The sequence below is a fragment of the Taudactylus pleione genome, unplaced genomic scaffold (assembly GCF_031769625.1).
Source record: "Taudactylus pleione unplaced genomic scaffold, aTauple2 ptg000334l, whole genome shotgun sequence".
Lineage (NCBI taxonomy): Eukaryota > Metazoa > Chordata > Amphibia > Anura > Myobatrachidae > Taudactylus > Taudactylus pleione.
This window is the reverse complement of record NW_028284735.1, coordinates 2,776,376-2,800,732: the sequence shown is the minus strand read 5'-3', so window position 1 is coordinate 2,800,732 and position 24,357 is coordinate 2,776,376. Positions and strand designations below refer to the sequence as shown.

Genomic DNA, 24,357 nt, shown 5'->3' with positions numbered 1-24,357 from the left:
CCCCATACCTAAAAATCCCTAATTCCTTCCATGTTTCCTTATTAAAGCCCCTAGTTCTGAATAGGTTCCACAGTGCTCTACCTGCTTCTCCTTGAGTCCATACGGAGAGAGGAGTTGAGTTTGAGGTCGCCCAGGTCTTGGATTCTCGTCTACGCAGAGGTCATCTACAGTATTTGCTAGACTGGAAAGGTTACGGTCCAGAGGAACATTGCTGGACCGATGCTTGTGATGTCCACGCTCCCACGATCATCAGGAGATTTCATTCTGCCCATCCAGAGAAGCCTGGTGAGTGTCCTGAGGCCACCCCAAAAGGGGGGGTACTGTCACATTCAGGTTATTTCAGCATGGCGCTAGGCGAGTGTTACCTGTGAGGTCGTTGTGGCGCGGGCTGTCTGGTGGCGGAGCTGGTGTCTGGCGGGGGGCTTTGGCTGCGCGCGTTGTTGTGCGGGCCTGTTGTTGCTCTGTGCTGGTAAGGCCTGGCGGCATCTCCGTTCCGTTTGGCATGGGGCCCGCCATTTTGCCTTCTGGCCATGTGATGCGCTGGCCAATCCTGGTGAGTCACATGTTCTCTCCGGCCAGTAACAGCACGGCATTGGGTATTTAGGAAGGGTCAGTGCCTTCCTTCTTTGCCAGTGCAACGTGTATCTCAGCCTAGCTGAGAGGGAGTTCTCTGTGCTTATCCTGTTCCTGTGTAATTCGCTGTCTGCCAGTCTGCCTGTCAGCTCCTAGCTTCCACTGGACTACCCTGCTTCCTCCACCACCCTTGCCCATACCTGAGTGCCTGAGCCTGCTGACATCCTGCTCAATTGCCTTAGTTCACTACCTGCATACCTGGCTATTATTTTCCTGCATCACTACCTGCACACCTGGACAGATCTAATTGTTTCTACTTGTACATTAACCTATTACTCCCACCACAGAACTCTAGTGCATGTTTATATATACCTGGACTTTTATTTTTTGCCATATTTTATGTCTGCTCAAGCACATATTAAAAAACCTAGGGCCTGATTCAGACCCACTCGCGAGCGGCTGTCCGCTCGCAAGTGGGTCGATGTTATGCACTGAGCATGCGCACGACGGAGGGAGCTCTGTCGTGCGCATGCGCCAGACGCGACGAGCGAAGGAAAGTCCTTCGCTCGTTGTGTCCGATCAAAGGGGGCGTGCTGTCAATGTTGATTGACAGCACGCCCCCTTTGGTGGGCGTGCCGGGGGCGTGCCTCCCTGACGGGGGCGTTCCCACGGGAACGCATCCCGTCAGAAGCCGGCCCACTGACATCACTAGTGATGTCAGTGGGAGTGATTTTGGCTCTGATAGAGCCAAAATCACTCCGGAGCTTGCGGTTGAAAACCTCAACCGCAGGCTCCGGCTCGCAAATTCGATGGTCGCGATGGTCTCGACCATCGCGGCCATCACAAAGCACGCTCGTATAGCCTGTGGGTGGTGACCCACAGCTATACGAGCGTCCAGGAGGACGCTCCATGAAAATGGAGCCCGGCCCTCATTCAGAGCGTGCGCTCTGCTCAGAGCGTGCGCTCTGCTCAGAGCGTACGGCTCTGAATGAGGGCCCTAGTTTTTTATTCAAACCCGCTTCTGTGATCGCTCCTGCTACCACCCTGGGTCCACAAACAACCTAGAACATAACACTGAAATTGCAACACTGTCTAATAAGAGAACTGTTACTTAGTGGATACTTTTGGTACCATAAGTATCACAATTAATTATCTTGATATTTCATTTCACAGTGGTTGAATTATTTGTTTATTCCATTGTCAGGATTGTAGTGCATACTGGATGCATAATTACAACGAGGATATAGGAGAATAATTTTTTGATAAAACAAACATTTTCTATTGGGTTAAAAAGACACAACTAATTATTTAATATAATTTTATTATTCTTGATATAGAATACCCCTTTTTCTATATTTCACGTCAGGAGTCTATTCATATTTTAAAGTTTATTAAATAAAAGTTACATTTTATACTTATTCTTAGTGCGCCAACGAAGAGGACATTCTTTTCTCCTCTTGTGTTTTGACAAAAAATGAAAGGGGCATGCATGATATGCTGTCTGTGGCTAGAAAAATTTGTGGACATATTTGGCATTCAGCAGCTGCATGTAGAAGATTGCAGCATCTACAAGAACAGTTCAATTTGCCATGCCATCAGGTGACCAGTTGGAATTCCACCCTTTAAATGCTGTAGCGAATGGAGGAACAGCAACAAGCCTTAGTTCAGCACACTGGAGAATACTCTCTGCTGCAAACTAGTGAAACATTTAAAGTAGTAATTAATGAGTGAGTTCAGACACAGGCCCTGATTCAGAGCCGGACGCTCTGACCAGAGCGCTCGCTCTGAATCAGGGCCCACCTCCATTAATATGGAGCGTCCTCCTGGACGCTCGTATAGCTGTGGGTCACCACCCACAGCATATACGAGCGTGCAGGATGATGGTCGCGATGGTCTTGACCATCGCGACCATCGCCACTGCGAGCAGAAGCCTGCGGTTGAGTTTCTCAACCGCAAGGCCAGGAGTGATTTTGGCTCTATCAGAGCCAAAATCACTCCCACTGACATCACTAGTGATGTCAGTGGGGTCTGCTTCTGACGGTAGGCGTTCCCTTGGGAATGCCTCCGTCTGGCAGGCACGCCCCCGGCACACCCACCAAAGGGGGCGTGCTGTCAATCAACATCGACAGCACGCCCCCTTTGATCAGACACTACGAGCGAAGGAAAGTCCTTCGCTCGGCGCATCTCGTGCATGCGCACGACGGAGCTCCCTCCATCATGCGCATGCGCAGTGCAGACCATCGACCCACTTGCGAGCGGACAGCCGCTCGCGAGTGGGTCTGAATCAGGGCCACTGTCAGCTTAAATCATGTAATTCCCTTAATAAAACTACTGAAAAGCAGCGAGAGAAGCTAAAGGAGATGAAATTAAGTAATTCTGCTAAGTATGCTGGACTTGTAGATTAACCTCTTTATTCCCTTTGCCAGGACCAAATGGTTGCCAAGATCTTGCAATTGGATCACTAAATTTTGTCGACTGTGCTTGAGCCTAGGATTAAATCATATGTGATGTCTTTCTTTCCAACTGACGCAGATCTTAAGGGATGCAACGAGCTCCTTGCCAGCAAGTTGTCCGCTCAAATGGCAAATGACATGATGATGTCTCCTGCTTCAGTTTCTCCTTCAAGTTTTGCTGCCAGAAAAAAACAGACCTTTTCCACGAGACCCACTGGGGGTTTGGATGATGAGTTAACTCAGCACACAATTTTGACATCTGGTCAGGCTTAAAAGAATTGCCCACAATTATTGACATCTCTACTGTGCTTCAATCTAATAAACTAAGCATCAATAAAATGGTAGCGGATTATTTTAATGACAATGTACAAATTAGCATGTTACACAGTCCTTTTGATTACAAGGAGAAAAAAAAGGCAATTTGAAGCCCCTTGTACAAAATAGCTTTGGTATACTTGGAAAGAGTGTTAGCATAGCCAGGAAACTTGTGAGAGATCAGCGTAGGAAGCTACTTCCTCAAATTGTGGAAAAACTCATGTTCATAAAAATGAACTACAATTTCTATGAGGAAGAACATTGCTGCCAATGCAACAAAGTACAGAGACTTATGTAATGATGGATTGCAGTGGGGAATTAGCTAATATTGTATGATGTTGATGTTAACACTGATGAGGGTGAGGAGGATGAGGATTATAATGACATCTTCCCAGTGTAGAGATGATTAACAATGGTGTTAACCACCTTAAGTCCATTGTTAGCTTGTTTTGTGAAGGCCCAAACAAACCAAGCACTTCAGCCACAAAAGTGGAAATCCCTGTCACTGAACTGCTTGTTTTGTAAAACTATGCATGTCCTTTTTGATATACAACATAAGGATGAGTGGAAGGCCCAAGGAAAATTCCATAGTAAACCACTTTTCTTTTCATTACAGATGGTTTGTTTATGCAAGAATGACCATCATCAATGCCCTCAAACATTTTACTTGGTTATTGCTCTAACACAATACTAATTTGCACCAAAAAATTGGTACCTCACAAAATATATTTAAAAAAATAACAGAATTATGGAGCATATTTAGTATTATTTGGTAATATGAACAAGAAAATACAAGGCCACATCTCAATCTTAATTTTTTTAATTAGTCAATCATTCTTTTTTATCTTTTTTATCTGCCTTCCACTACTGTGCCTCCCACTACTGTGCAAACTCCACCTCCACTTCCATGTACTGCCCTCGGGCCTCTGAGCTAGTTCCCCTTATAATCAGACTCTCTGGTGCACCTCAAAAATGTACTATAGGGGTTTTTACCCAAACAGGAAGGAGATAGTAGATGCAGTAGTCTCGTCAGCTTCTCTTGCAACCCTTGTCAGGAACCCTTGGATATATTAACATTGTATTCTATTATGGCCTTTTCTCTTCTCAGTTGCTATAAAACAGCTCTTGCAAGGGGATGTGGTATAAGAGATAGACAGTTATTAGATAGACAATGTCTAAAGAGACGCCAGATGTTAGACAGTCAATAGTTAGACAGGGACAAAAGGTCGACAGGGACAAAAGTCAGACACACTAAAATTCAACATGTAAGAAAGTTGACAGGCACAACAGGTCAATAGGGTCAAAAGTTCAACACAAAAATGGTCGATACAAAACTGGTCTATTAATTACTGTTTATCTATAGTCCGGAACCCCTTGCAAGACCACGTCTCAAATTAACCAGTCAATCAATCAATCAATCAAACATTCTTTCTTTGGGGTCGTATAGTTTATTAAACTACCATCCTATCTGCCACTGCTTTGTCACAATGTTTTTTAGATGTGCTACATTCTTTTAAACTGCCGTGTGTTTGTGCCACTGTTCTGTTGCCTAGTTTAGTCAGCCAGCCTTTGGCCAATATTGGCGAAACAATCATGTGTGCTGTTTGGTGGTCAAAATTAATTGGAAATTACTGAAATTACTTGTATTGAGGTTGATATTACTGTAGGAACAGAAACAGGCCCAAATTACATTTTAGCTGTTTTTATATCTAAAAATCCAGATCCAAAACCAAAACCACGTGAGGATGGTTTTGGCAAAACGATGAATTAGAACCAAAACATGGGGTCCCTGCACATCTATTCTTGTAATGTACTTTATCAATCAAAACTTAGCACAAGGTAATAACTTTATGTCCATAATTTCTCTTATAGATTATTCTTCTTAAGATGAAGTTTTGATTTATTTGAAGGCTGTCTTTAAAGTGAAAGATATCATTATAATTGTGATTCACTGTGTAGTATACTTTCTGTGTATTTGTATCTTTAAGGTCTTTGAGCAACCAATTATATTAGTCACAAGAGAATGCTTAATTGCCATTTTCTAACTAATCTGCAGAAATGGAAAAGACATCAAAACATGTTTTAAATTGTAATTACATTTTATTTATGCAAAATATTTAAAAGCATGTTCCCACAATTTATTTATTATTTATTTATTACCAGTTATTTATATAGCGCACATATATTCCGCAGCGCTTTACAGAGAATATTTGACCATTCACATCAGTCCCGGCCCCAGTGGAGTTTACAATCTATATTTCCTATCACATGCGCACACACATACACACTAGGGGTGAGCGGGTTCGGATTTCTGAAATCCGAACCCCCCCGAGCCCCCCCGATCCGAGGCAGATCCGAGTCAGGCTCGACTTTTCCCGCCTGACTCGGATCTGAAATCGAGGCAAAACGTCATCATCCCGCCTTCCGAGTCTCGCGGGTTTTGGAACCTATATAAGGTACCCGCGTCGGCACCATTTTCTCACTCGGCTGTGGACAGTGAAGAGGGAGGGTGGGAGTTAGGGCTGGCTGGGCTGTGTAGTGTAGTGTAGTGTAGTGCAGAGTAGTGTTGTGCTGTGCTGTGCTGCGCTGTGCTGCTGTTGTCCACTACTTCAAAGTCCATAGGGGCTGGCTGTGTTGTGCTGTGCTGCTGTTGTTAATAGGGGCTGTGTCCACTACTTCAAAGTCCATAGGGGCTGGCTGGACTGTGTTGTGCAGTCAGTTCTCCATAGGGGCTGTGTACACTCCAAAGTCCTGTGCAGTGTCCCAGTCCTAAAGGGGTGCTGTAGTGTTGTCCAGGGGGTGCTCTGTCCATCAGGGGTGCTCCCCCCAAGTGCTAAAAAAATAATATTTTTTGTGTGTTTGTGAATTGTATGCGCAGTAGCCGCACGTGCATCAACAAAGTAGTGCCAAGCGTGCGCCTGTGTCATAAGTAAAGGGCCGGCTAGCTTGACCGTTAAAGGGTGCTGTAACCCCCAAAGTACACTCCAGTCCAAACCAAAAAAAAAAATATTTTCTGTGTTTGTGAATTGTGTGCGCAGTAGCCGCACGTGCATCAACAAAGTAGTGCCAAGCGTGCGCCTGTGTCATAAGTAAAGGGCCGTCTGGCTTGACCGTTAAAGGGTGCTGTAACCCCCAAAGTACACTCCAGTCCAAACCAAAAAAAAAATTATTTTCTGTGTTTGTGAATTGTGTGCGCAGTAGCCGCACGTGCATCAACAAAGTAGTGCCAAGCGTGCGCCTGTGTCATAAGTAAAGAGCCAGCTGGCTTGACCGTTAAAGGGTGCTGTAACCCCCAAAGTACACTCCAGTCCAAACCAAAAAAAAAATTATTTTCTGTGTTTGTGAATTGTGTGCGCAGTAGCCGCACGTGCATCAACAAAGTAGTGCCAAGCGTGCGCCTGTGTCATAAGTAAAGGGCCGGCTGGCTTGACCGTTAAAGGGTGCTGTAACCCCCAAAGTACACTCCAAACCAAAAAAATTATTTTCTGTGTTTGTGAATTGTGTGTGCAGAAGCCGCACATGCATCAACAAAGTAGTGCCAAGCGTGCGCCTGTGTCATAAGTAAAGGGCTGGCTGGCTTGACCGTTAAAGGGTGCTGTAACCCCCAAAGTACACTCCAAACCAAAAAAATTATTTTCTGTGTTTGTGAATTGTGTGCGCAGTAGCCGCATGTGCATCAACAAAGTAGTGCCAAGCGTGCGCCTGTGTCATAAGTAAAGGGCCGGCTGGCTTGACCGTTAAAGGGTGCTGTAACCCCCAAAGTACACTCCAGTCCAAACCAAAAAAAAAATTATTTTCTGTGTTTGTGAATTGTGTGCGCAGTAGCCGCTCGTGCATCAACAAAGTAGTGCCAAGCGTGCACCTGTGTCATAAGTAAAGGGCCGGATGGCTTGACCGTTAAAGGGTGCTGTAACCCCCAAAGTACACTCCAGTCCAAACCAAAAAAAAAAATATTTTCTGTGTTTGTGAATTGTGTGCGCAGAAGCCGCACGTGCATCAACAAAGTAGTGCCAAGCGTGTGCCTGTGTCATAAGTAAAGGGCCGGCTGGCTTGACTGTTAAAGGGTGCTGTAACCCCCAAAGTACACTCCAAACCAAAAAAATTATTTTCTGTGTTTGTGAATTGTGTGCGCAGTAGCCGCACGTGCATCAACAAAGTAGTGCCAAGCGTGCGCCTGTGTCATAAGTAAAGGGCCGGCTGGCTTGACCGTTAAAGGGTGCTGTAAACCCCAAAGTACACTCCAGTCCAAACCAAAAAAAAATTATTTTCTGTGTTTGTGAATTGTGTGCGCAGTAGCCGCACGTGCATCAACAAAGGAGCAGCGCCAAGCGTGCGCCTGTGTCCCATAAGTAAAGAGCTGGCTGGCTCATTTCTTAAAGGCTGGTGTAACCCACAAAGTGCACTACTCTCCAGCAAAAGTAAAAAAATATTTTCTGTGTTTAGCCTCACGTATATATCAAATTGATTTATAACATAAATGGAGGACCAAACTTTCTCTGATAAAAATAAAATAGAGAAAGATCAAGAACCACTTCCTCCTAGTGCTGAAGCTGCTGCCACTAGTCATGACATAGACGATAACATGCCATCAACGTCGTCTGCCAAGGCCGATGCCCAATGTCATAATAGAGGGCACATACAATCCCAAATGACAAAGTTCAGGAAAATGACCTTGAAAAAAACATTTAAATCAGCTGAAGAGAAACGTAAACTTGCCAATATGCCATTTACGACACGGAGTGGCAAGGAACGGCTAAGGTCGATCCCTAGTATGTTCATGACTAGTGGTTCAGCTTCACATGACGATGGAAGCCCTCCTCCCACTAAAAAAATCAAAAGAGTTAAGCTGGCAAAAGCACAGCGAAGAACTGTGCTTTCTAAGAAGATATCACAAATCCCCAAGGAGAGTCCAAGTGTGGTGGTGGTTGCGATGCCTGACCTTCCCAGCACTGGACGGGAAGAGGTGGCTCTTTCCACCATTTGCACGCCCCCTGCAAGTGCTGAAAGGAGCACCCACAGTCCACTTGCTGATATGCAAATTGAAGATGTCACTGTTGAAGTACAACAGGATGAGGATACTGGTGTAGCTGGCGCTGAGGAGGACGTTGGCGAGGAGGATTCTGATGGTGATGTGGTTTGTTTAAATCAGGCTCCGGGGGAGACAGTTGTTGTCCGTGTGATGAAAAAGCCCATCACGGTCATGCCTGGGCAGAAGACCAAACATTCCACCTCTTTGGTCTGGCAATATTTCTATCCAAATCCGGACAACAACTGTCTTGCCATATGTACCTTATGTAAAGGTGGAATAAGTAGGGGTAGGGACGTTAACCACCTAGGAACATCCTCCCTTATACGGCACCTGCAACGCATTCATAATAAGTTACTGTCAAGTTCAGAAACTTTGGCTAAGACCGTAAGCAGTCCAGGGACACCTAAATCCCGTTGTCCTGTTGTATCCAAGCGCCTGCAAACCACACCGTCAACTCCCTCCTCGTCAATTTCCTCCTTAGTCAGGATCGGAAGTAGTCCTGCAGGCCATGTCACTGGCATGACTGACTCTCCTATCGGGGATTCCTCCGGAGGATCCTGCATTGCTACGCCTCCTGCTGCTGCTGCTGCTGTTGCTGCTGCTGGGAGTCGTTCATCATCCCAGAGAGGAAGTAGGAACACCACTACTTTTACTAAACAATTGACCCTCCAACAGTCCTTAGCGAGGAGGATGAAGTACGACAGCAGTCATCCTGAAGCAAAACGTATAACTGAGGCCTTGACTGCTATGTTGGTGTTAGACGTGCGTCCGGTATCCGCCATTAGTGCAGTGGGATTTAGACAATTGATGGAGGTAGTGTGTCCCCGGTTCCAAATCCCGTCTAGATTCCACTTCGCTAGGCAGGCGATACCGAGACTGTACAGAAACGTCAGAAAAAGTGTCCTCAGTGTCCTGAAAAATGCCGTTGTACCCAATGTCCACTTAACCACGGACATGTGGACAAGTGGAACAGGGCAGACTAAGGACTATATGACTGTGACAGCCCACTGGGTAGATATATCACCTTACGCAGCAACAGCAGCAGCGTCACCAGTCACAGCATCTCAGAAACGTCAGCTCGTTCCAAGGCCGGCTACGCTGTGTATCACCGGTTTCAGTAAGAGGCACACCGCCGACAACCTCTTAGAGAAACTGAGGGAAATCATCGCCCAGTGGCTTACCCCACTTAGACTCTCCTGGGGATTTGTGATATCTGACAACGCCACCAATATTGTGCGGGCATTACATCTGGGCAAATTCCAGCACGTCCCATGTTTTGCTCACACAATAAACTTGGTGGTGCAGAATTTTCTGAAAAGCGACAGGGGCGTGCAGGAGACGCTTTGGGTGGCCTGAAAAATTTCTGGCCACTTTCGCCATTCAGCGACTGCGTGCCGAAGACTGGAGCGCCAGCAAACACTCTTGAACCTGCCCCGCCATCACCTGAAGCAAGAGGTTGTGACGCGGTGGAACTCAACCCTCTATATGCTTCAGAGGATGGAGGAGCAGCAAAAGGCCATTCAAGCCTATACATCCACCTATGACATAGGCAAAGGAGGGGGTATGCACCTGACTCAAGCGCAGTGGAGAATGATTTCCGTGTTGTGCAAGGTTCTCCAGCCCTTCGAACTTGCCACACGTGAAGTCAGTTCAGACACTGCCAGCTTGAGTCAGGTAATTCCCCTCATCAGGCTTTTGCAGAAGCAGCTGGAGAAAGTGAAGGAGGAGCTAAGACGGAGCGATTCCGCTCGGCATGTGGGACTTGTGGATGAAGCCCTTCATTCGCTTTGCCAGGATTCCAGGGTGGTCAATCTGTTGAAATCAGACCACTACATTTTGGCCACCGTGCTCGATCCTAGGTTTAAAGCCTATGTGGTGTCTCTCTTTCCGGATGACACAAGCCTGCAGAGGTGCAAAGACCTGCTGGTGAACACACTGTCAGCTGAAGCGGAACGTGACACGTCAACAGCTCCTTCTTCATTTTCTCCCGCAACTGGGGCTGCCAGGAAAAAACTTAGGTATCCTAAGCAACCCGCTGGCGGTGATGCAGGGCAGGCAGGACCAAGTTTGGACATCTGGTCTGGACTGAAGGACCTGGCAACAATTTCTGACATGTCTACTGTCACTGCATATGATACTGTCACCATTGACAGAATGGTGGAGGATTATATCGGTGACAGCATCCAAGTAGGCATGTCAGACAGTCCATACCTGTACTGGCAGGAAAAAGAGGCAATTTGGAGGCCCCTGTACAAACTGGCTCTATTTTACCTTAGTTGCCCCCCTCCAGTGTGTACTCCGAAAGAGTGTTTAGTGCAGCCGGGAACCTTGTCAGCGAAAGGCGTAGGAGGTTGCTTCCACAGAATGTGGAGAAGATGATGTTCATCAAAATGAATTATCAGCTCTTCCAGGGAGACCAGCCTCCAGAAGGTACAGAGGGACCTGTGGTGGTGGATTCCAGTGGGGACGAGTTAATACTCTGTGAGGATGAGGATGTACACACTGAAGAGGGTGAGGAATCGGTGGATGAGGAGGATGAGGATGACATCTTGCCTCCGTAGAGCCAGTTTGAGCAGGGACAGATTAATTGCCAGCTTGTTTTGTGGGGGCCCAAACGAACCAATCATTTTAGCCACAGTTGTGTGGCAGACCCTGGCGCTGAAATGATTGGTTTGTTAAAGTGTGCATGTCCTGTTTATACAACATAAGGGTGGGTGGGAGGGCCCAAGGACAATTCCATCTTGCACCTCTTTTTTTCTTTGCATTATGTACAGTTTGGGGCCTAGCTTTTCAAACTGCCATCCTGTCTGCCACTGCAGTATCACGCTTAGATGGGTCACGTGTTTGTGCCGCCCACTCGTGTCGCTTAGCATAGTCATCCAGCTACCTCGGTGCAACCTTTTGGACATAAAAACACTATTGTGAGGTGTGAGGTGTTCAGAATAGACTGGAAATGAGTGGAAATTAAGGTTACTGAGGTTAATAATAGCATAGGAGCAGAAAAACCTACAAATTCTGTGATTTTAGCTGTTTTTATGCTTTTTTTAAGAAAAATACAGATCCAAAACACAAAACCCAGAACCCAAAACACGGAAGGGTGGTTTTGGCAAAACCAATCCAGATCCAAAACACGAAGAAAGATCCAGATCCAAAACCAAAACACAAAACACGAAAAGTGGCCGGTGCACACCCCTAATACACACTAGGGTTAATTTGTGTTGGGAGCCAATTAGCCTACCAGTATATTTTTGGAGTGTGGGAGGAAACCAGAGTACCCAGAGGAAACCCACGCAAGCACAGGGAGAATATACAAACTCCGCACAGGTAGGGCCGTGGTGGGAATTGAACCCATGACCTCCGCGCTGTGAGGCAGTAATGCTAAACATTACACCATCTGTGCTGCCGCTATGTCACAAATACTTGTCACCTTGATCCAGAGGTGTTGCAGCAATCACAGCGGGAGTGATCCCATGAGAATCTGGAGTCAAGGTACTGGGCCACGTGATTGCAGCTGTGTAGTCATGTACAGTATTGTATTATCATGATTAAAGCATCTCATCCCTAGTTTGACTGCTGTAAGGTTCAGGAGTGGGACACAATAGGGACCCTGCTGGTGCAGTGTTCTAATTTTTTTCCTAGAAACCCCTAACTTTAGGGCATATTCAATTGGGCGCGAGGTTTAGCGAGGAAAAAAACTTGTGTCCCTCGCGCCCAATTTTGGATTACCGCGGGTATGTGTGCTCCTGATACCCGCGGTATCCAATTTTAAAAAAGTGGTCACAGTGTTTTCAGTCCTGAAAACCCTGCGGCACGTAAAATAAAAAAATCTTCACTTACCTGCCACTGCTCCCGGGGGCCTCCCCTCTATCATCTCACTGTAGAGGGGGCTGCTGGGAGTCCTGGGGGCTGGTGGGAGGCTCCAGAGGCTGGTGGGAAGGGAAAGGACTACTGGGAGATGTAGTTCTCCCAGCGGCCATTCCGGGGGCCACACTGACACTGGGGGGGACACACATACACTGGGACACACACACACTCACTCATACTCACTCATACTCACTCATACACACTACATACTCACTGCTGCTGCTGGAGTCCGGGTCCCAATGCTGGATGCAGAAGACAGCACTTCGGAAGGTGAGTAATTACTGAATAATTAAGCTAATTGGAAACTCCCAAAAGCTGAATTTGTCATTAGGAGGGATGACGCAGGGGTCCCAGAGCAAGTCTCTTTATTTTTCACACATGCTCTGGAGGTGCGAGTATAATAACCTCCTGGTGCACAAAATAGAAAAAAAATGCACCTAATTGAATAGCAAAAAACCCCACCTGCAGGAAAAACCTCGCTTTTCTCCACCCAATTGAATATGCCCCTTTGTGTGCACATACCCATTTAGAGCTTTAAGTCTCTCTCTGGACATATAGACATTTGTTGTAGCATGAGCAGCTATCTGGTCCTAAAGATGCTAAATGGCATCCTCTGAACCAGAATCTTTATTGTCAGTAGAGGACACCATGCCATTGCAAGAAAACAGTAAAGTGAAGAAAATCTGGAGGTATACAATAGGAGCTGCAGATATGGAGGCTTAACTGATGATTGTAGGTTTGCTGGTAGTCATATAGGGACTTGTATAATAATACTTTCAAAGTGACAATCATTTAAAAGACAAAACTAACTTGGTTTTGCCTTTTGAATAATTGCTGCCTTAAAAATATCTGAGTCTCACCAGAGCCTGCATCCTGCACTATTACATAAGCCCCATACAGTATCTGCAATATGGTTGGAATAACGACCAATACGTTATGCTTCAATTTCCATTGTATAATACAACTTTTGGCTAATATTTGTAATATTTATTTGATAACTGAGGTGTGTAAAGGTGAAGTAAACTTCCCCATATTAGATTTAACACCAATGGCCAGATGTGTCCCCCCCTGTGTAATTGCTCCAATTTTCAATTGGAATTGTACTGGATAATTGAAAAAAAAAGCATTACAATAGTAATATAACATGCTACAGTAGATCAGCTACAGATATAGGTCATGAGCATGTTGACCTCATTTCTTACATAGAGTTCTGCAGGGTGAATCTGATTTGTGTTCCATGCAGTGGTCATGTCCCAACCATTTATAAAACCAACATTGAGATCTTTGAGGACTATTTCCATAATGAGGAAGTGAACAGAGGCATGGAAATCACTCATTCCTTCATACTCGCTTGCCATGTCACTTGTGTTCTCAGTCTTAATGATAACCTTTGTTTCTGGGCTTCTGAGGAAAAGGCGCTCTATAGCATGACGAATATTGAGGAGTCTTCTGATGAAGTGATGTACAGGGAACAATCTAAAATGAACTCCAATGTTCAGAGCAATTACAGTGTATTGGTTACCTCCAATCAAGTCTATTTCACGTGGGATAGAATGTTCTTCTCTATGTGATATGAATACCAAGTTAACAAATGGTCTCCCGTGTCTCTTCCAAAGAACATGTATATTCCTTTCAATATCCACACCTATATGCTTTTGCGCCCATCCTTCTTCATAGACATTTAGAAGTCTCAGTGCTGAAAAAAAATACAATTTTTTTTGTAGCGGGTTAAACTATTTCTGAAATGTTAACATATATGTTACTACATTTTACAAAAGTTCTCCAATTCTATATAATCTGTTGTGGACATGCTCCTCTAATTTACCAACAATGTATGAAGACCATTTTATTTCGTAAAGCTTCAGAATAGGTTGTATTTAATGCATAGGTGTGCAGACACAGGTCTACCCACACACCACTTATATGGTCCCAGCCCCAACCCGTACTGATGGTAACTAGTAAATGCTGATATTGGAAGACACTGATCCCAGCAGTGTACTTGGAGATGAGGCTGTACAGCAATGACATCATTGAGTACTCCAATTCAGATCCATCACATCATCGGCCAGCCCCCAGATAGAGCTCTTCAACGACAGCAGTATGGCTAGAACAGCAGACAGAGCTTCTGGGATCACAGAGCATCCACCACTCCATAAATCAGGTGACTGGTATATGTACAGGGGGGAGGTTCTATGTCAAGGAGGGGAAGGGGGTGTTGTTGCACACCACTTACCTGCGTAAACCTATGAGTTAATGTAAATTTATGCATCATTATGTTTATTTGCACCAGCTTTATCAAGTAGTTTTCATTCTGATGCATGGCAAACATAGCAAAAGAGGCTTTCAGCTCCAACTGAGCACTTTAAACATACACCTCCATCAGAGTTCTGTCATGATATCCAGCTTATGTTATTTACAGAGCACATACTGTACAATGGGCTGCAGTTTGAGCTATCATTTGGTGACTCATGCTGCCCTACAAGATATTCTGGCTTAATTACACTCAGCCATTCACAGCCATTCACTGCTGGTGCATCTGCAGTGCATTTTTTGCCCAGTGCCCTTCTTTGATCAGGTAGTGGTCTCTGTCTGAGACTGCTCACTGCCCCAACATGACCCTTTAGTGAAAAAGAGACTCTGGCTCTGCAGAACAAACACTGAGAATGTTACTCATGTACAGAGCTGGCTTTTATATTGGTGGACTGTCATATTCTCTACCCATATTAATGATGAGGTAGGAACAGCAACACTGTACCTCAAATCACCCAGTGAGTGCTAATGATGGTTGGAATGGCCCAATGGTGAGCCAGGAATATCCATGTGAGGCCCCACAACCTCAGAGAACCGGCCTCTTATGTGGGGGAGGGGGGGGGGGCAGGCAGTCCACATATTTAAGTGTACCAGACTGCCTATGGGGCCTGACAGAAGCTGGAAGATAAATTATGATTTTTTTTTAAAATAGAATGTGATGCATTCCGGAGCTTGGCCTGAGTAACTAACGTCATCTCCAGATGGAGCTAGCGACTGTAGCCTATTTGGCTACATATTGCAAGAGTTACTGGGAGAATGATCTGTAGTATCCCACCATGGCAGTCTCCGCTCATGCATGTGTGGTAAGCAGACCACGCATGCACAGTAGCACTGAAGGAGAAGTGAAGGAATCGCATTAGCTATCCCTTCAACTCTGTTCCACCACAGGGACGGACTCCCCTGTCCTTGCAGGTGTGTTTTAATACATCTGGGTGATAATTTCTTATTACCACAAATAGTAATGATAAGAAATTATAATTGTTGGTTATAGGACCTGATAATCAATAAAAATGCCCCTAAATGAAAACCGGACAAGAGCCGGGGATATGCAAAAATTCATAAATGTGCTGTGTGCTAAAACTCACCATTCGCATCCATGAAAAGAGATATGTTTGCCTCAGAACCAGCCCCATGGTGAGTAAGCTCATCTTGTAGTAGAACCCATTCTAGATCATATTGGCTCAGAAGCTATATTTCTCAGTATTGTTAAGGGGGACACTAATGCGATCACAGCTGCATTTTCATACTCAACGCAGCTACAAAAATATGCTAACGTTTGCAAAGATCACCTGAGCATAAAGATGCCTACTGCTGCCTTCTTACCTATGTGCGACGACACATACCTGCGTATATATCGGTAGCTTCGACGCACATCATCGGCCATCTTGGCATTGCAGAAGATTTGACCTGCCACAGCATTGGGAGCTTTTTTGACACCCAGAACTGTGTATGCAATCACAGTGGCTAATTTATTTTATGCACGCCCATCTAACGGTGTTCAAATGGACAAACATGCCTGTGTTTTTCAGACCACCCCCCGTCAGCACCCCGAAACATTGATAACCAATCACTCACTCTGCGATTGGTTCTGAAGAGCTTCTGTAATCACAGTGCGATTGCTGCGCACATGCAGTGTGGCTTGTACGCATGCACGATGGCATGTTAACAGCTGCAGGGCCATAGAGAGCCAGCCCGGGCCCATTACTCTGGGGCGCCTAATCACGGGAGGCATGGCCACGTCCCCCTAAGAAAAAAAGGTTTATTTGCAGCAGTGCTGCATGCTGAGGTGGGAGTCACAGAAACAAATTCTGGGGGGGGCACGATCAGTGTGATTGCTCTGCCCCACCCCGCACAGGGTCTGCTGTTGCTAAGTGGCAGTAGTCTCCCTGGTCCTACTGCTAACAGGTAAGAGGGTGGGGGTGGCGTTGGACCCGGGGCCCCGCTGGGCACCTCCAACGTGCCCAGGTCTGGGTAATTAGTACCCCCTCCCCTCTCAGTGCCTCTGAACAGCTGGTCACCTCTTATTCGAATACAATGTTAAAATATTACTGTAAATGAGCCTATATTTACTCTACTGCTAGATATACCATTCTCCCCCTGAGAATGTGGGGGATTTTTTATTACTATTTGCAGTCCAGGTACAGAGAGTTACACATTGGTGAAGCACAAATGATATTATTATATTATTACTTGTTATTATCTCTTTCAAGCTCTCATAACGTGAGGGTATTTATCATTTAATGAATGTAAGTTGCTTTCTTTGTAGCAATTAGACAATGCATAGGTACAGTAGTTGTAGTATATTTCTGTCTGTTATTACCCAGTCTTGTTTTACTTCTAGTTAGTTCCCAATTGTAAAGCGCAACAGAATATGCTGCACTATATAAGTAACTGTTAATTTTATTCATATATTTTTATATAATCCCTCATGCACACCAATTGGTCTTTAACCATATGCGCTGCTCTGTCCATGCCACTTTGTATCCCCCATCCACGTCACTCTGTCCCCCTAAAGCACGCCACTCTGTCATCCCCCCATCCACACTATTGTTTTCTAGCTATCTCAGGCCGGCTCAGCTTTTCCGTATAGTGGAGACGCTTTGAAAACCAGCATGCCTGCAGCATGATGAAACCCTCTCCCAGTCAAGATGCAATGAATTTGCAAAATTCTTTGCAGATACAGTAACCTCCATCCGGGCTGGAGTCCCCACAGTGCCATCAAAGGAGTGCCAAACTACCAAGCCTGCCAAGGTAAGCCTGTCTCCCTGGAACAGCTTTGAATAATGGATGTAAAAGACATTGCTAAAATTATCAGAATGTTGCGACCCACCACCTGTGATCTGGACCCTGCCTCAACCAAGCTTCTCATACGGTGTATAGACATTATTGGCCCTGTAATTGCAAAAATAGTTCAATGCTCTTTGCAAACAGCCATTTTTCCAGAACCACTAAAGGAAGCAATTGTTAGACCACTTCTTAAAAAACCTAATTTAGAAACCGACTTCATGAACAACTATAGACCAGTATCAAACCTTCCTTTTTTAGGAAATGTCATTGAGAAAGTGGTGGCAATGCAACTGGAAACCCACCTGTCTACCCATGATATTTATGATCCATTCCAGTCAGGATCCAGGAGAAGACATAGCACTGAAACAGCCCTGGCATGTGTGCTTAATGATCTTCTGATGGCAAGAGACAGAGGTGATTGTTCAATCTTAATCCTTCTGGATCTCTCAGCAACATTTGATACTGTGGACCATGGGATTCTAATTGAGCGCTTGAAAAATTTCTGTGGACTGGATGGCACAGTCCTTAGATGGTTCAAATCATTTCTCACTGGCAGGTCACAGAGAGTTTCTTCTGGAGTAAACTCTTCATCACCAGTGCCACTTCCATGTGGTATTCCACAGGGTTCTATACTATCTCCCATGCTTTTTGCAGTATACATGCTACTATTGGGTGAAATAATCAGATGTCATGGCCTGGTCTATCACTGCTATGCAGATGATACACAACTGTACCTGTCCTTTGCTCCAGTTACAAAGGACCCAATAACAACCCTAAATGGCTGCCTAGCTGAGCTTCAGGAGTGGATGAGTGCCAGTTGGCTGCGACTGAACCCTAATAAAACCAAGGTTCTTATGATAGGTCACAGGACAGGGCTACAGCACAGCCAACCAACAGGACTTACACTTGAGGGTTCAGAATTACAAAACATTAGACATGTGCGGAATCTTGGTGTTGTCCTGGATAGTGACTTGACACTTAAACATCAGGTATCAGCCACAATCAAATCCTCATTCTTTCATCTGAGGAACATAGCCAGAATCAAACACTTAATTCCCTCAGAAGATCTGCCTAAAGTCATACATGCATTTATATCATCATGCCTAGACTACTGCAACGCAATTCTACCTCGGTCTCCCAGCAAAAAAATTACACCGCTTGCAGATGGTACAAAACGCAGCTGGCAGGCTATTAACCAACCAGCCCCGTTCCAACCACATAACACCCATTCTCTACTCCCTTTCCTGGCTGCCTGTCAGATGGCGAATTGTTTTCAAGATTGGCTTACTAACTTACAAAGCCCTTCATGACCACGGCCCAGGGTACCTGAACCAGCTTCTGATTCCTTACTGTCCCACTCAATTACTGCGATCCGTTGACGAAGGACTATTAACAGTATCTAGAATCTCACGGAATTTGTCTGGGGGTCGAGTTTTCGGTTTTGTGGCTCCAACCTTTTGGAACTCGCTTCCCCATTTAGTTCGAGAGGCCTCCACTCTAGAATCCTTCAAAAATAGACTCAAGACTCACCTATTCACCCAAGCATTTCACTAATGTCCCTTGTTTAAGCTTATTTTGTATTTTGTACTGTAAAATGTAAACAGGCTCGGACTGGGCCGCCGGGGATTCGGGTAAATCCCCGGTGGGCCCTCCTGCTTTGTAACTCCGCCCACTTTAACTGGGAGGCAGGGCCATGCAGGATCAGACTGATTCTCTGAGCATGGCCACCATCAGGGATTACGGGCAGGATGCTGTATGGAGCACAGACAAACAGGGCAGCCCCAGTCCTCAGCGCCAGCTTAAGTTGGTGCTCCCGTCCTCAATGCCAGCTGCATCGGCCCCCTCCCTCCTCAGCGCCGGCAGCATCAGGCCTCCGTCCTCAGTGCTGGGCCCCTCCATCCTCAGCCCTCCGCCCCCAGCAGCATCGAGCTCCTCCATCGACAGCATCAGGACTCCCCTGAGGTTCGGGCCTCCCCGTCCTCAGTGCTGGGCCCCTCATCCTCAGCGCTGGAAGCAGCGGGCCCCCCTGTGTCCTCAGTGCTAGCAGCAGCGGGCCCCCGTGAGCATGGCGCCGGCAGCAGTGGGACCCCTTCCTTATCCTCGGTGTCGGCATTCGCTGCACTTTCTTACCTCTGGTAGCAGCGGGCCCCCGTGTCCTAAGTGCCGGAAGCAACAGAGCCTATCCCCGTCCTCAGTGCCGGCAGCTAACCTCCCACCCCCCCTTCCAGCGCGTTATCTGCGCGCAGCAGTGGTTGCCCCTGGCCTCATCGACGACGGCAGCAGCAGCCCTCCCACTGCACTCATCAACCTCAGCAACAGGTCCTGCAGAATGCTGGGTTGGCTCATGGATGTTATGGGGACCTCTCTATGCAGGTACCATGCTTGATTCTCACACGACACCTCACTAATCCCTGTGCAAATCTCTTACCCACACTCACCTGACCCCTACACTCCGGCAGCAGTGGGCTTCCCTGTCATCAGCAACTGAACAGGGGATTCTAGTTGGGGGGCTTGGATCTCATCTCTCTGAGGGGCCTCCAGACCATCTGTATTTCCTTCCTCCCTCCTAGCTCTAATTCTCCCATCACTCCCATTGGCCAGACCTTGAATGTGCATGCACTGTAAACCCCTAAGGACAGTGTGTCTCTAGGCCCCCTTTACCAGCAGTGCTTCTGTCCCTTTACCAGCTGTCCCTCTACCCATCTATCCTGGATTTCCCTCTGCCCCTCTCCCTGGCCTCACCTTTGCCTCCTTCTCCGGCAGTCCATCTGCCACCTTCTTCAGCTGTCCCTCTGCCCCCTTTCCAGGCTATCTCTCTGCCCCCTTTCCTGACTGTCCTTCTACCCCCTTTCCCAGCTGTCCCTCTGCCATCTTCCACAGCTGTCTATTCTACACCTTTCTCTACTGTCCCTCTGCCACTCTCCCCACCTGCCCCTCTGCCACCTTCCCCACCTGTCCATCTACCACCTTCCACTGTTGTCCCTCTGTCACTCTCCCCACCTGTCCCTCTGACACTCTCCCCACCTGTCCATCTACCACCTTCCACTGTTGTCCCTCTGTCACTCTCCCCACCTGTCCCTCCACCACCTTCCACTGTTGTCCCTCTGTCACTCTCCCCACCTGTCCCTCCACCACCTTCCACTGTTGTCCCTCTGTCACTCTCCCCACCTGTCCCTCCACCACCTTCCACTGTTGTCCCTCTGTCACTCTCCCCACCTGTCCCTCCACCACCTTCCACTGTTGTCCCTCTGTCACTCTCCCCACCTGTCCCTCCACCACCTTCCACTGTTGTGTCTCACCTTACCCAGGTGTCCCTCTGCAATTTACTCTGCCCCACTGTCACTTGAGCCTTTGCCCACTTCTCCATATGTACCTCTGTCCCCATACACATTTGCGCCTTCTCCCCATTGCAAGTCGCTGCCATCCAGAAGTGCAAATGAATGGATACACAATCATGATCAACGTCACACCTAAGGACGGCAAGTAAGCACAATTATTTTAAATAAAGCCTTTTTTAGTATTTACATTTTTTCTTTTGTGTAAAATAAATCTTTCATCTCTCTCATTTTTTTTCTCATTTGTTTGTGCTATGTATACATATGTGTATATCCAGGGCCAAAACTAGGAGTTTTGCAACCAAGGGCAAGGCAGTAATTTGCCCCCCCCCCTATGCCATGTACAGTAATGCCCCTTACCCCAATATGCCACACACAGTAATGTCCCTTATACTGTACATAATGCCAAACGCAGTAATGCCCCTTATACATAAAATGACACACGGTATTTGCCCCTTATACATTATGCCACACACAGTAATTCCCCATTATGTCACACACAGTAATGCCCCTTATACATTCCACCACAGAATAATGCCCCTTATACATTCTGCCACACACAGTAATGCCCCTTATACATTCTACCACACAATAATGCCCCTTATACATTCTACCACGCAAATTAATGACCCTCACCCCACAGCCTCTCACCTGGCCCCCCTCCTTCCACAGCAGCCCAGTGGGGGTTCATTTGAAGTCGCCCGTCCCACAGATAGCTGCCCGCAGTCTTTCCTTGAGAGAGACATGGTGCCCTCCACCGTCATTCAGTTGCGGTCCTGGAATGTCATACCTCCCAACTTTGGTGATTATTGATTTGGGAATTTTCACACAGCGGATACTATTTATATTATTATTCTACCAATGCTGCAACTGATTAGTATTATTAGACTTAAGGGGGTACAGATAAAATGTATTAGACTAAATTGAGCAAATTGCTGTCTGAGAATGCATAATATTATGTTTCCTTTGTGGAATGGTTGTTAACCTCTTTTTAATGACCATATCTACCCAATTTTGGTCATACCCCTTCAGCGGGCCCCTGCCTCTGCATTTCCCTGGTGGGCCCTTAATGCCCCAGTCCGACACTGAATGTAAAGCACTTTGAGTCCTTTAGGAAAAAAGCGCTATATAAATAAAATTATTATTATTATTATTATCTGAATCACTTTGTCCCCCCCATCCGCACCATTGTTTTCCACCGATCTACAGCTTTTTGGCTCCCCCCATCTGTGCTGCTTAATCTTCCCCCCTCTCCATGCCTTTCTGTCCCCCAAATACACACCGCTTTGTCTCCTCCCCATCTACACCACTCTGCGCAGCTCTATCTTCTGCTCAGACCTCAGTTGCATAGACTACATGTGTGTATTCCAATGAGCACACAATTCTGTGAATTAGCAGCTGCACCATTTTGTGAGTCTCAGCAAACTCAATCTATGAGAATGCTGAATCTGCAGTTAACCACAGGGTGTAATGGCACAACATATCTGTATTGCGCAAGGAGCATATCTTTAGATTGTGCATGATAGCTGACTGCATATCTTTAGATCGTGCACGATATCTGACTGCATGCATGGATCAGTGAAATCCGTGATGCAGGCATCTGTGTAAAAAAAATTATTTAGAGATGCATGCACAAATCAATGTGATCCATGTGGTATGCATCTGAGAAAATAAAAAATCAATAAGACACAAATGCATGGACAGATCTCAGAGATTTGTCCATGCATCTCTGTTGACAAAAATGAAAACAAGTGATTTTTTTTTTTTAATGGAGTGGCCCCCACTCCCTAAAGCACAACTAGCCCCGGGCTTTTCACAGCCGGTCCTGGTTGTGAAAATACAGGGGACAAATGACATAGGGGTTCCTTGTATTTAGTACAACCAGCATCAGGCTTTTCAGAGGAAGTCCTGGTTGTCAAAATACAGCCATGGCCAAAAGTTTTGAGAATGACACAAGTATTGGTTTCCACAAAGTTTGCTGCTTCATTATTTTTAGACCTTTATGTCAGATGTTACTATGTTTACTGAAGTAAAATTACAAGCATTTCATAAGTGTCAAAAGCTTTTATTAACAATTACATTAAGTTTATGCAAAGAGTCAATATTTGCAGTGTTGACCATCTTTTTCAAGACCTCTGCAATTCACCCTGGCATGCCATCAATCAACTTCTGGGCCACATACTGAATGATGGCCGCCCATTCTTGCCTAATGAATGCTTGGAGTTTGTCAAAATTTCTGTGTTTTTGTTTGTCCACCCGCCTTTTGAGGATTGACCACAAATTCTCAATGGGATTAAGGTCTGGGGAGTTTCCTCACCATGGATCCAAAATTTCAATGTTTTGTTCCCTGAGCCACTTGGTTATCACTTTTGCTTTATGGCAAGGTGCTCCATCATGCTGGAAAAGGCATTGTTCATCACCAAACTGTTCTTGGATGGTTGGGAGAAGTTGCTCTTGGAGGATGTTTTGGTATCATTCTTTATTCATGACTGTGTTCTTAGGCAAAATTGTGAGTGAGCCCAGTCCCTTGGCTGAGAAGCAACCCCACACATGAATGGTCTCAGGATGCTTTACTGTTGGCAAGACACAGGACTGATGGTAGCGCTCACCTTTCCTTCTCTGGACAAGCGTTTTTCCTGATGTCCCAAACAATCTGAAAGGGGATTCATCAGAGAAAATAACTTTACCCCAGTCCTCAGCAGTCCAATCCCTGTACCTTTTGCAGAATATCAGTCTGCCCTGTAGTTTTTCCTGGAGATAAGTGGCTTCTTTGCTGTCCTTCTTGACACCAGGCCATCCTCCAGAAGTCTTCACCTAACTGTACATGAAGATGCATTCACACCTGCCTGCTGCCATCCTGCGCAACCTCTGCACTGGTGGTGCCCCGATCCTGCAGCTGAAACAACTTTAGGAGACATTCCTGGCGCTTGCCGAATGTTCTTGAGCGCCCTGAAGAATTCTTCACAACTATTGAATCGCTGTCCTAGAAGTTCTTGATGATCCGATTAATGGCTGATTTAGGTGCAGTCTGACTAGCAGCAATATCCTTGTCTGTGAAGCCCTTTTTGTGCAAAGCAATGATGACTGCATGTGTTTCCTTGCAGGTAACCATGGTTGTGCAATAAAAAGGAATTAATCCGCACAGATCGAAGTTACTAATTCATAAGTAGTCACTTCCCTAATAATTTCTTTAAGGACTACTACTCCAATGTCTATAGGGAGGTGCACCCAGGAATATATTATTACATATCAAACAAAAGAAGAAAAAGTATTCCTATGTTGGGGCACTCACGGAATTAAATAGATGGTTCACTAAATATCAAAAAAACTTCTAACAAATGACTAATCAATGTTCCATTATTCACAAAAAATGTCATTAAAATATAACTTTCATTATCTCCTATCAGTAAAATAGAATTATTTAGTACAGCGAAATATTATTTATTTATTTTTATTTTATGTTTAATTATTTAATAAAATCATTGCTTATGTTACTGCCAATGTAATGTCCGGTTATATCAATACACTACTAGTCTCAAAATATTATGTGTTTCATATTCCTGAAAACCGGGACCGGTTATATCAAAATAATAATTATCTCATAACATCTGAGTTTCCTGTACACTTGAAACCGGTAGGTGTCTGCCAAACTAGAACAAATGGTATGTATCAAATAAAGGTAAGTATACAC

At 45.7% G+C, this 24,357-nt stretch overlaps 1 protein-coding gene across 2 annotated transcripts in view; it reads right to left on the bottom strand.

The window, feature by feature from the left end:
* Positions 1–12,697: 12,697 nt before the first annotated feature.
* The window catches only part of LOC148508925 (NXPE family member 4-like), a 255,212-nt gene continuing 243,552 nt past the window's right edge, over positions 12,698–24,357 (bottom strand). For both annotated transcript variants that reach the window (XM_088443813.1, XM_088443814.1), the window contains exon 5: positions 12,698–13,930. In XM_088443813.1, the coding sequence (XP_088299939.1) occupies positions 13,392–13,930 (539 nt within the window). In that variant the 3' untranslated portion in view covers positions 12,698–13,391. The remainder of the gene's footprint in view (positions 13,931–24,357) is intronic.